General features: G+C 50.2%; 1 protein-coding gene across 14 annotated transcripts in view; it reads left to right on the forward strand.

The window, feature by feature from the left end:
- Positions 1-13325, forward strand: part of rapgef1b (Rap guanine nucleotide exchange factor (GEF) 1b) — a 57014-nt gene that overhangs the window by 23195 nt on the left and 20494 nt on the right. For all 14 annotated transcript variants that reach the window (XM_023807978.2, XM_023807977.2, XM_072714524.1 and 11 more), the window contains exons 2-8: positions 5544-5683; positions 6670-6848; positions 8689-8845; positions 9071-9159; positions 9352-9504; positions 11896-12016; positions 12093-12273. In XM_023807978.2, the coding sequence (XP_023663746.1) occupies positions 5544-5683; positions 6670-6848; positions 8689-8845; positions 9071-9159; positions 9352-9504; positions 11896-12016; positions 12093-12273 (1020 nt within the window). The remainder of the gene's footprint in view (positions 1-5543; positions 5684-6669; positions 6849-8688; positions 8846-9070; positions 9160-9351; positions 9505-11895; positions 12017-12092; positions 12274-13325) is intronic.

Raw genomic sequence — 13325 nt, forward strand, 5'->3', positions numbered from 1 at the left:
GTGCTTCCTCTGTTCCCGCAAAGGGTCTGTCTCATTATCTCCACCACATGGCCGTGAAAAGCTACAGTAGTCGCACAGTTGACGTAGAGACTCGCCAGCTTCCTCCCGCTCAGCATAAAGGGAGCGCGTCCTGCCATCCGGTTATCAAATCGAAGACCTCGTTCGCCACTGCAGGCTAGGGAGCGATTCGTGTAGCAATATCCACGTGGCTTTGCAAACCTTGCCCAAGGTTTTTTTTAAATAGAAATATTACTTTAATTCTACGTACGATGTCTATGTAGGTACTATAATGACATCTGGGGAATTTCCAGTCGAGTTGTGCGTTTATGTACATACCGTGGCATCGTGACTAAATAGGTACACGCTCGTATCTGAGAGCGTGTCATTTATACTGGAATAAATTTGCCTGCATTTTGTTTGTGTGCACTCCTCCGGGGCCTGGCTAAACCCCGATGCTGCAGCCCTGCTCGTCTGATTTCACCCATAGCTGTCCGTGCGTTTCGGAGCCTCCTGCTATTGTACTGGCTTCCTCATCAATGAGCCGGGTCCGATTTCATACCGAATTCTTTAGAAATCCTTAGGAAATCTCAGGATCAGCCGGTAGAACTTTGATGTTTGCAATGCAGGATCTTTCTGTAGCATCTTTGAAACGCATGAGGCGTCTACCTCCATATATGAGGGGCGGTCTCAGCGAGAGGTCTGTCCGTCTGTTTGCCGCGAGGCGTCACTACGGGGCTTCGAGTAATGGGTGGGGACTCCTGTAGGTCACCGTGTGGGTGCCTGGCTGTAAACCAGATGCGTATTTATACCTGGGAACTTCCCAAACGTGTGGGTGAGAGAACTTTGCAGGTCATGTCAATGGATAAACCGCAGTCTTCTGCTCACTCTTCCCCATATTTCCGCCAGGTTAGAGTAAATATTTGTGGTCAGCGTTTGTGGTAAACATTCTGGGCATTTTTCACCCGCAGTTCTCCCCCCCCCCTCCAGCCTTCCAGATAACCTTGGCTGGCTAGAGAAGTACTTTTTGTTTTTATGCAAGTACGGACAAACATGTGCCTGGTTTATGCTTGCAGAACCGACCCGCGCTCTCACAGGCTGGAAGGAATCACCTGCCTGCTCAGATTTCAGGTGCAGCTCTGCTGTGAGAATGCCATCGATTATGTGGGGGCTCTTCACGCAATTGGTGTCTGGTGTAACCAGCTTCCCCTTTTCCATTTTTCTTCCCAGTATTTGACTTCTCCAATTCGGTGTTGTGGACGCTGCATGTCTTTGCTGCTTTCGTTTCTGTAACTGCTGCCCTTCCTGCATGTTAAGTGATTCTTAAGAGACGGAGATGATTTGGTTTCCTGTTTCCTTTTGGCCCGACACCCTGACCAGTTCAGCACTCGCCGATCGTTCATTCCAGTGGCCCAGGGAAAGATCGATCGCAAACAGGGAGGCGAGCTTTGTGGGGTGGCTGGCGCTCCGGTGAGTCGGCCCCCTGCCCCATCCCCCACTCTGGGCTTGCCGCAGGCTTTCTTCAGCGGGGTGACATCATCGCGTTCCCATAGCACCTAGCAGCCTGCCCCCACTTGCACCAGAAGAAGAATGAAACAGCCACGAGAGTGACTGTAAACCTAAACCATCCCCCCCTCCCCCCCAACCCCAAACGATGAGGTTGCATTTTCAGCCACACCTTCGATGGGAACATGCGTCTGCCGCAGCATCCTGTTTTGTGTCCTCACCATAGCGATGACCTTTGAACCTGGTGGAGGTGACTAGCTTTAGCCTTATTTTTCGTTTATCGTGATTTAACTCCTCGATTACCTCCTCATTAAACACTCTCCCGTTCTCCCTAGTGCCAAATTCTTCCGATGGGGTCAGAGAAATAACCTGCGTCCTCTTATTTTGCTATTAAATATCACCTCCGCATGCAAATTTCAGTCTAAAACTAGATGTATTTCATTTCATTTTCCACTGGATGTGGGCTGCTTGTCCTTGTATCGATCTGAGTCTGCCTGGTTTCCGGACAGGATGTAAATCTGTCTCCCGTCTGAAAAAGCTGGAATCACTAAGCTCTCGTGTAGCTTTACCTTCGGCCTGAAGCGTCACTGTTACCTTTCAGGTTGTCTCATGCCGAGGGCTGCTATCATGGCTTAAGGTGTGCATACGGTGTACATCGGTCCCTAGTCCTCCACTGCCCCCTCTCCAGGTTAAGCATCTCCCTGGAGACCAAACAGGTCATGTTCTTTCTGGGCTCAATCCGGCAGCCATTAAGCTGCAGAGAATCCGCCAGCTACCGCCTGTTAGCCACGTGTTTATTGAACATTTTATAATCCGGAAAGGACGGGGACAAGTCTGAGACCCCTGTGTGTCTAAACCAACTTGTGGGAGTTTGCAGAACTTTCTTACGGTTAATTAACAGAGTCTGAGATTATAATGGAGCCCTGAATCTCTTTAAAGTGTGACGTTTGGTGCTGCTCCTGCGTTAGGGCCGGCCCCCGTCAGGTCACTCCCTTTCCTCAGCTCCTCCCCCACGGGGCCCTCCTTTACGCAGCCCGGGCGAGGCAGAGGGTTAATCATCCTTCCTAACCGCAGAGCCGCTGCAGCTGACCTTGATGCTTGCCCATTTCAGGCACTGTGCTGTGCATCAGCTGGAAAACCACCTTGGGGTTTTTTCTCCTTTAAGTCCAATTAAAAGCTTACATCAGACGGTTCCTCAGAAATATTGTTTTTTTCTTTGCCGGCTTGTGAGACCCTCCTCCCCACAGCATTGTGTTCCCAGCACATTTTGCTGCACTGCTGCAGATACTCACTCTGTCCGTTCGTGTCTGTAGGAAATACAGCCAGAAGTTGTGGGTCTTAATGTGGGGAGGTTGATCTATTTCCCCCGGCTTTTCTCGTGCACTGTGCCCCCCCACCCCCCCTGTGTGGTGGCAGGTGTCTCAGGCTGTGCTGCGTTCTGTGTAGGCGGAAAGCCCTCCTGTCCTGCAGGGCTCATTTGTCCCACGCTTGTTTGTTCAGCAGTGTGTATGGTTTTTACCTCCTGGGGGGCCACCACAGACACAGTCAGAGTTAGAGGAAGAGCTGCTAGCGTGTGAGTGTGTGTCGGTACCTCGGAGCTGGTTATTTTCCGTACCTGAACCGTCAGCATCAATGTTTGCCCTGAAAGCACCGTTAGACTTGGACAGCGTCTAATTTTTCATACCGCCATTCTGTTTTTAAAAAAACAAAGCTATTCCAGTATTTTAGAAATCTTGGCGATTAAAATTCATTGTGCATGGAAGGTCCCTCACTATATACCGCAGTACACCCAAAATACCATGGTTATACCATAGTATCGCCCAAGCTTGTGTGCCATTTTATTTAGGAAAAGGCTCGAATCTAGCCCCCCCCCCCCCCCAGCATTCAGGCTTTGTGATACCAGCCATGTTCCGAAGGTCGATTACAGCGGCATGTGGAGGACCGATGGCTCCCCCCAAGCGGCTGCTTTTAAGCTCTCCTTCCTTTTTCCTTTTCTTTACGCCTCTCCAGTCAGCTGTGCTTTTCCCAGGACGATGGGAGGCTCGCTGTGTAATGTCGTTCGGATGCAGCCCTGGACCGGTCCCCACTCCTCTAGCTTTTCCCGGCTTATTGAGTCATCAACGCACTTATCATGCACGCCACAAGCCAGTGTGGGGGTCCTCGTCCTGGAGGTCTCTGATTTAAACGCCTCTGTTGCCCTTTATGTGTCTCTCAAACAGAACGTTTGGAAATAGACAGCAATTCTTAAAATTCACTTACCGGCTTTAGATCCCCTTTTGTTTACAGTCTCAGCCAAGCAGCCTCAGGATCTGATATGTGACGTGTCTTACTGCATCTGACCGGAATGACCCCTTAACTGCGTTTGCTTGGCGGAGGGTTAACAGACATCGATGTGACAGCTCTGTGTTCCTCTGCAGGAACCTGGAATGCCTGCCTGCCTTAAATGCTGAAAATAATGCAGAAGACATTCACAAATAACTCAGTGTGTTTGTGGAACAGGTTGTGCCTTTGGCCTCTTATTGCTTTTAGAGTTGACTGCTGCTCATGAAAAGCGAAGTTTACAATGATCAATTCCGAACGCACATATTTGAGGGTTTTTTGCATTTTTGGACCCGAACACTTAAGCACTTGGTTAATTTCCCTCAAGCTGGATTAGAGCCTTTAAGTGTCCTACTTGGGCACTTCTGACCTGCACACAGTGCACCAGCCAGCCTCTTAAGTGAATAACATTCCCTTAAAAAGGTTCTTTTTCTCAGTAAGGTCGATGTCAGGCCGCAGTGATGCAGGCTCTCTCTCGAGGGCGTGTGCCGGCCCAGTCTGTGAGTAATTTGGCCTGTAGTCTGAAATGACCTCACTGCACATGCAGCACTTGTTGTTCAGCCTGTGCCTTTCTGCCACAGGCGAGTCTCTGCCCCCTTAAGGCCGGAATGGGAAGTGCACCATGATGTCAGGATGCCTCCCGATCGTGCCACCCGGAACCGGGTCGCTGTTGGGCAGAGGTTCACATCTTGCATTGCGGCGGACTGACCCAGTCAATCCAGTACCGCCTCCTAAATGGGGACACTGGGACGATCAGTATCTGACTATTCACATTGACATTTAAACTTTCACACATTTACTCCATCACATGCATAAGAAGTTGGAAGCCTTCCCATAAGCACTGCAGCCGGCAGAGGTGGCAGTGAACTGGCAGTGTGGGCTCACGCTTCATTCATTCCAGTGTGGCGATGGGAAAGGCTCCTCCTGAGCTTAAGGTCAGCAGATGGTGGGTGGATGCTGGCCCGTCTTTACAGACACTGCTCTTCTCCTCGTATCGTCCATCCTGCTCGAATTGCAGAGTCACAGCTGCCTAAGGCTGAGCCCTGTCCATGTGTCGCGTGGATGGGATGTGGATTAAATGCCACTTTTCACTCTGCCTGAATGATCGTTTCTGTAGCGGAAGTCGCGGTTCTCCTCTTTTGTGTGTTTGTCCTCTTTCTCGTTGCTCACCATCACGTCACAATTCCATCCCCCAAACATGATGCTCCCACTCCCCCCCCACCCCGTCCCATTGAGCTGACGTTTCCGACTACAGAACCCTTTGAGCGCTGTCCCAGATATGTGTTCCGTGTCGGGTTTTTATTTTCCGACAGCCCTCCCCAGTGCGGGGTCACAGTGGGCCTGGTGTCTGTCCCACTCTGGATGGGACGCCAGTCTATCAAAGGCCACAGTCATGGGCTCACATTTCTGTCAGTCTAGCGTTATCTACTAAGCAAAAGTGCCTCTCTTTTGGGTCGTCGGAGGAAACCTGAATATCTAGAAGGGAGAATGTGCAAACACAGGACACTATGCTCAAAATGGGAATGAACTCACAACCCTTTGCTACAAAGGCATGGTGTGTATGCTGATGATGATGATGATGGTATTAATATTGGCATGCAACCGGCAGTAATTGATGAAGGTTGGGTAGTATCAATGAATCACAAGGTCCCCGTGTAGCCGCCTTGCACAAATGGTCTGTTAGTTTGACCAAGGCTCTCTCGCCCCCCCCCCCCCCCCAGACTCCAACCGCTCCCATCTTTCCTCCTTCACCATGAAGCTGATGGACAAGTTCCACTCTCCCAAGATTAAGAGGACGCCGTCGAAGAAGGGGAAGCAGCCGGAAGCGGCAGTGAAGGCAGCGGAGAAGCCGGCTAATAAGGTGGGGGCTCTGGGGATCGGACTCTCCCACGTCCTGCGCGGCGTTCCCGGCCTGCCCGCGTTCCCACTGCGCGCCTGTTTGTTTGCTTTCGCCTTTTTTGTGTGTGATTGTTTCCCTTCCTCGTTTCCTTTGGCCCATTGTCTGCCTGTTCTTCTGTTTTATGTTTTCTGTCTTTTCCCCACGTCAGTCAGCAGTGGCCGCAGAGAGCTTCCTACTGCCTCAGCAAGTAGCCCCCCCCCCTGTCATCGATGTCTGTGTCTGGGGGTTCAATGCCCCTGGCCGTCACATGCCTAATCCCCACTGCCCCGGTTCGAGCCTCTGTTTTGGCAGAATAGTCGCATCCCCGTTGAGTCCTTGACCCGCTGAAATGCTCAGGGGTGTCAGACAAATGGCCGACCCTGAGCTCGGACCCGGGCTTCCCTCTCACCGTCCTGACCCCCATCGCTGACCTCTGCCCGATATCAGCCATCTGCCTTATGCTACCTCTCATTTCTATGATAAAACTTCATTGTCATTGTAGTTCTGCAATGAGACTTTGTTTGGTGGCAGCAATGGAGAATATAAAATACACAATACATTTACAAGTAGACAAAAATAACAAGTGGAATACAAGACAAGGTAAAAAAAGAAAAAGCAGTGCATTGGTAATGGGTATTGCACGCATCATGGTAATCATATTGCACACATTTTAGTAACTGTATTTATGAAATGTAAGCAGGTTTGCAGTGTAAACGGGTATTGCACACATTATAGATGCTGTTATACAGGAGAATTATTCAACATAATTATGTATAATAAGTAATTGCCTGTGTCATACTAGCAAATTAGTTATTTTTCTAATGCTTCCTTGCGTAAACGTGCTGTTATGAACATTATTTTGCCTGAAATCCCAGGTGGGCCCCAGCACACTAGTTTACTTCTCCATAGTATCAGTCATCCCCACTCAGACTTATGCGCTGCGATCTTCTGCTTCTGCTGCTCTATAGAAGGTCAGCCGGCTAGAGGAGAATGAGAAGGAGGTGGTCAGCGCCCTGCGCTACTTCAAGACCATCGTCGACAAGATGGCGGTGGACAAAAAGGTCCTGGAGATGCTGCCGGGCTCTGCCAGCAAAGTGCTGGAGGCCATCTTGCCGCTGGTCCAGGTGGAACCAAGGATCCAGCACAGGTGAGCGGTTCCGTGGCGCGGATGCTCAGCGGCTGCTGTTCGAGGTCCGCAGAGCCCCGATACCGCGCAGTTAGCTTCAGAGATCCTCCTTCTTATCATTGAGTTGTTCAGCATTCTAACGTATAAACGGATACCAGTTCTGTTTTTGTGTCACGTTATGTGCTCGAAAACAAACGGAACAAAGAGAGATTCCTCAGTGGTTTGACCTTCCGTCTGCCCGGATCTGTGCGGTTTGCAGGGCTGCCCAAACAATGCCAGGGTTAGGAGGTGTATCACTACGCGACAAACAGACAATGGAAGGAAATGTGTTTAAATTTATGAACGAACTGAAAACGAAAAGTATCTTTCATGGTTTAACAGAGTTAAAGCGGCACTTCCTTTATGAATGTCACTTACATGTATATTTAATATTCTTCAAACAATATACTCTAGGGTTAGAAGGAAAATTAATCCTTTTGGTGATGTTTTTGTTACCGACGTGTGATTTGTAGACATTTTTCCCCACAATGAAGTTCACTTTTTATCTTTATGCTGCATAAAGGGATAATTGAGCCCTAAAGCTCAGATTAATATAATCCTTAACTTCCCTGTCTGAAAATTAGTCTAAATGATGGCTGCTGAGGTGCACTTCCCCCTGGGCCTATTGTTCGCCCCTTCCTCTTGCGTGGAGAGTCTCTCTGGTGCCCCAGCATCTGTGGCAGCAGGGGGGATGGGGGGGGGGGGGCGAGCGACCGCCTGGGACAGCCTGGCCCCGCCTCTCTCAAACCCCACTCCTCAGTCACAGCACACAGTCCAGGCACATGGAAGAATCCAGCCTGGAATTCTCTGTGACCCCCCAGTGGGCACGGGTGGGCCTGCTGCACCCAATGACGAGCTTGACCCACCCCTAGGCTGGGCAAATACCCCTCAGTCACAGGATTCTTTTTGATCCACCCCCCAGCTGCCCCACCCTATGTCAGGGCCCCTCCCACTCCCTGAGCAGCAAATACAGACAGTTTACTCAATTATTAATCACTTTTATTATATTTTAATTTTGATGTTTAGAGTTAAGATACTGAGCCTTTGCCCAGTTCCCACTGTAAAGATTTTTATCTTGTTAATCTTCCTGAATGCAGGACACAGGTGGATAACACAGTATATCTGTACAGTGAGTCTACATTAGCCTTTGGGTAAACAGTTATAAGCATCCATTTGATGTTCTTTAATTAAGAGAGTTTGTAAATGGCTGTAATGTACCAATAATCGTACCATCCTGTGCGAGGGCTGATTACTCACTTTTATTCAAGGCAGTACCTTGCTGCCACCTGAGCCTTCTCCTCGCTATGACACTGCCAGTTGCGTCACTGTTATCCAGGAGCTGAGTAATCGTCCATGCGGGATGTCTGGGTCGACGCATCGCCTTCCCGTGTTCAGGACAGGCCTCTCCGGAATAGCAGGATGTCTGAAATCTCCATGGCATTCTTAAGATATATGTGCCGAATGTTTGGTATCTCAGGACTTTGGTATCAGTCCTGCTGAAAAAGGAGAATTATCCTTGCTGGCAGCCTGTGCAGTTACTCCTCTGCCTTCCCAAGGAGACGGCAATTATTCTGGATTTTTCTGATTTCTAATTTCAGATTAATCTCATCTATTCCAATTAATTATTCAGATTTACATCCTTCCCCCCTGCAGTGGTATTGATTAATGGAGTCTGTGTGATGCGTTACTTTGTGCTGTCAGTCGGAACCATCTAGATGAGCCTAGGAGACCCCTTGGGCGGGGTATGGGGGGGGGGGGTGTTGACAATCATGAGGACCTCCTGACGTGTCACCAACCAAGATCCCCTTTCCCTCCTTTTCAGCTCGGCCGTGACCTCCTGCCTCAACCGTGTGTACCAGAGCTTGGCCAACCTCATCCGCTGGTCCGACCAGGTCATGTTGGAGGGCGTCAACCAGGAGGACAAGGAAGCCATTAGCACAGTTACCACTGTCATTAAAGCAGTGCTGGATGGGGTCAAGGTAGCCTGAAGATGTACTTCCTGTCTGAACGGTCTGAACTGCATTTGGTGCTAAAGATCAGCACTTGGGGGGGGGGGGGGGTGCATGTGACTGCATGGAGATCCTTTGCGGTATAATATGATGGCATTTCTAACGCAGCACAGCAATAGCCGGTTTCATCTCTGTAAGGAGATCTTGGAATGTGGTTTGGGTCTTTGACTCCTTGGACATTTTTTGCCCGTATAGGAGCTGGTGAAGCTGACCATAGAGAAGCAGGAGCAGCCCTCCCCAGCGTCCCCCGTCAAGCCGGCGCCGCCCGTCACCGTGTCGGAGAGGTGAGCATCCTGCAAACCGCCGCTGGACAAGTGCTGACATGCTGCCTTCTATTCAGCTCCTGACAAAACGGGTCCTTGATGTTGGGGAACAGCTTCGTGCTGAAATTCTGGCCGGTCCTCCGTAAAACAGTTGGCCGCCCTCCCCATTCCTCAACTGACCCCCCTGACCTTTCACCCATGACCCTCTAATAGCACCCCAGAGCTGCCCCTTAACGACCGGGAGAAGGAAATCCTGACCAAGACGGCAGCTGTGACGCAGCCCATGGAGACCCTGGCGGACGAGGCTGACGAGGAGGTGGCCCCCCCCAAGCCTCCTCTGCCTGGGCTGAAGGTTCCAGACCACAGGTGAGGATGCATGTGGTGGTTGTGGGGGGGGGTGGTGAATAGGGTTTGTCCTGTAATCTTAATGGGCTGCGGGGTTCGAAGGTCCCCGTAGGAACTTTTATTGCCTCTGTTGTTGATGCCGACTGATAAGATGGCTGTGCTCATGTTAAAAGGCCTCTCTGGTATTTCGAAGCGTATTCTGGTCTGTGTCGTGCCACGCCCCACCGAGGCCAGGGCAGGCTAAAGAAGGACGCTTCCGGAAATGCAGAAGTAGGTTTGGCGGAGGCTGAATTGCAGAAGTGCGGTCCAGGCTCCGCCCCTTTCCAGAAAGCCTTCGTCGTGTGGGCCCCTTATCAGATTCAGTGAGAGAGAGAGAGAGAGAGAGAGAGAGACAGCATGGGTATCTGCAACGGCAAGGCGGCGGAAAAAGCGGCAGAGATGTGCGCGGAATGTGCCGGCCGACTGGCGTGCTGTGATCTGCTCTGACGCGCATTACATGAGTCACAGGACGATAAGACTTCAAACGGCACTTTTGTGAATGGCTGTTTAGTCACTGTGCAGTCAGGGAAAAAAAGAGCTGCTTTTAATGACATCAATCAGTCGGTCAAATCATTTTTTTGTTTGTTTGCTTTGCTTACATTTCCATCTCTATTCCAACAGCTACACATTTCGACAGAAGTCGACATAAAGTAGCGTTTCTGTGATTGTTGTCATTCATACACTCTGTCAGGGTTCCCCAATTCCAGTCCTGGGTTGCCAGTCTGGAACACAGTTTACAGATTTCCGCCTTATTCAGCTCACCAGCTAGTTAGCAGGTATAGCAGAGAAATCTGCAAACTGTGTCACAGACTGGCAACCCAGGACTGGAATTAGGGAACCCAGGTCTAAGTGCTGGAGTGACAGACGGTATATGTGTTGTGTGACCCGTGACGTGTAAAACCTTCACGCTCAACAGCATCTCCTTCATCCTGTCTGAGTGCGGATGGCGACGGCTTTTCCGATATGGGAACTCTTCTTCTCAGCTGGCATTGTTATTTGCTGAAATGATGACGACTGTTATTACTGTGAATGTCATTCTGTCCCTTGCTTCCGCTGTCCGTTAGGCCGGCAGAGGCGCGCGCTTGTGGCATCTCCCTCGCCAAGGGTAACTTAAATAACGTTCCCAGCTGCGGTGAACTCTCTGCGATTCCTGCAGGGTGGCCCTGTGTGAGCCCAACAAAGAGGTTTTGAAAGTTTGATTTAGTTTAGGTTTGGTTGTCTGTAACACGAAAGTGAAAGTGTATGAGCTGTTACTGCAGTGTAAAGAATGTGGGGGGTGCTATTATTTTTTTTTCTTTTTCTAAATGTGTCCTGTCCGGCAGCTTTCGCAAGCAGAATAATGGTCTGAATGCACTGCTGTGTCAGACATATTTGCTTTACCATGAGGGGCTCTATAAACTCTGCATAGGCCCTTCATGTTGGTCAATTTCTTTTTATTTGTATATTTATTGTATCTTATTTAAGACATGTAAAATATTCCAGTTGCCGTGCTGCCCGGAAGGGAGTGATAGATTAGGAAAATGAGTGAAGAAAAGGGGTAGGGAGAGAAATGAAAGAGAAAGAAGGAAAGAGAGAGGGAGGAAAAAAAAACAAAAAAACACGAACAAAGGCGGAGACAACAGTGGGACAGAGAGGCTAAGAAATTAACACATAAGGCACAAAAAAAACAAAAAAAAAACGCATTTGAAATACAACCAAAAAAGGATAAATACAAAGACACAACCAGAAATAAAGAAAATAAAACAGATATACAGACATACAAAATTGCAGGTGCTATTATTATAAGCATCGCCCTGCAGACGCGGACGAGTCGAGCCCCGGCTCTGCTCTCGATTTCCTCTTCTGCGCTGCCTTGGGACAGTTTCTGAGAAACCTGCCTAGCTGAGAAGAAGACCGGCAGTGAGGTCGGAGGCGAGGGGTTCCTGTCGCCGTGACGCCCGTCGCTCACACATGCTCCGCTGTGATGGGGGGGGGGGGGTTGGCAGCCACTGCCCTTGTCCCTGGTGATTTCACGATCTTTGCATCATCACCGGGCTGCCAGTGAGGCAGTGCTTGTGCAATGGAAGGTAGCTTGCTGCCGGTTTTTACCAGTCAGGCCTCCTGTACCACTGAAATGGGGGTTCTGGGTTTGATGGCCCGTCTGGCCAGGAGCGGGCATTGCTGGGCATTTTGGGACCTCCCTGAGGAAAGACCCGGAGCCTCACACCCGCTGGGGTTCCTGAAACATCACACGGCGCTCCGTTGTCCAGGCCGCGGATGTGCCGGCTCAGCATTTGTGTGGCGTATCTGCTGTTTGCGAGTGTGACCCAAGTGGAAGCTGAAACTGAAACCAAACTTATTAATCTGTCTCTTATTTGTATCTTTGCCGTTTAGCCCCCCAGCCCTTCCGCCGAAAAAGCGCCAGTCTGCCCCTTCCCCTACCAGGGTCGCTGTGGTCGCCCCCATGAGTCGGACCACAAGTGGCACCAGCCTTCCTGTCGGCATCAACAAGCAGGTAATGTCCAACCGAATGGGCTCTGTTCTGATTGGCCGGCGGAGGCTCCCACCTGACCCAGTGCCACGTCCCCCAGGATTACGACATCGAGTACCTGCAGCGGCGCTTCTCCGGGGGCAGCCACTCGTTCTGCGGCGAGTCCCCACACCTCTCCCCCTGCAGCAGCATGGGCAAACTCAGCAAGTCCGACGAGCAGCTGTCGTCGCTGGAGCAGGACAGTGGGCAGTGCTCACGCAACACCAGCTGTGAGACCCTGGGTAAGGCTCACCTGCACTCATAATGATCCTGCATGATGTTATCGGCTCTGGCCAGCAGGTGGAGTCATGGTTAAGGTATTGGTCATACGGCTACCAATTGTAGGTTAAAGTCCCAGAAGGAATTCTGTCTCTACTCAGGAAACTGGTACTGTTATTTCCAGTGTAAAAATCCCAAGTTACTAATTAAACTGCAGCTTAATTGGCTCACCTTTTTCTGTTGTTGGATAGTACTCGCTTTCCTTAAAGAAATCAGTTTCATTTTAAAGTGAAATTTTATTTGTTTGAATTGTTTTAAAATATTAAAAAATGTATTCCGCGTAAATGTTATTCTAATTTAAATATTATTATCTACGTCAAATATTATTATCCAATTTAAATGCGTTATTCAAATAACTTTCGACTTGAGAGTTGCATAGCAGCTGCACACATAACGGACTAATTCTTTTGACTTTCACTTTGGCGTGCGGTGCTCCCGCCCACTGTCATGTTTACACACACGCTGACACCCACCCCCACGCACAAACCCACACACCGCTGTCCCCATGGGGGGGGATGTATATCATCACACCAACAGCACGCTCTCATATGCACACCAGCTGCGATGCTGTGATCTCTCTCTCGCACACACTCTGGGGCCGAGCTGCTTTCATCTCTGAGGGGAGACTGTTGCCCCCCCCCCCCGGCCCTTGGGCCCCGCGGCCTTTGCAGTGTGCCAGACAGAGCTCCGCATGCTGGACCTTGTCAGATGCAGCAGCCTGAGCATGAAGCTGCCCGCCCCCCCCCCCCCCCCCCCGAAATGGCCTTACTGGTACCCCACACCTCCTGAAATGGCCTTACTGGTACCCCACACCTCCTGAAATGGCCTTACTGGTGCCAAGCTTCCTTCGTTCCTGCCGCAGTTCCCGGAATATCGCCGCACCTCATCACGCGTTATGGACGCCCTGTTCTCAATAATGCAGACACTTAATGTTTGATTTAGGAGATTTTAAATTCCTCTAGGACGCAGATACACACTTTCCCATTGCCCTGAATTTTTTGGTGTATGATTAATA

This window comes from Paramormyrops kingsleyae, chromosome 7, assembly GCF_048594095.1.
Source record: "Paramormyrops kingsleyae isolate MSU_618 chromosome 7, PKINGS_0.4, whole genome shotgun sequence".
NCBI classification, from domain to species: Eukaryota; Metazoa; Chordata; class Actinopteri; order Osteoglossiformes; family Mormyridae; genus Paramormyrops; species Paramormyrops kingsleyae.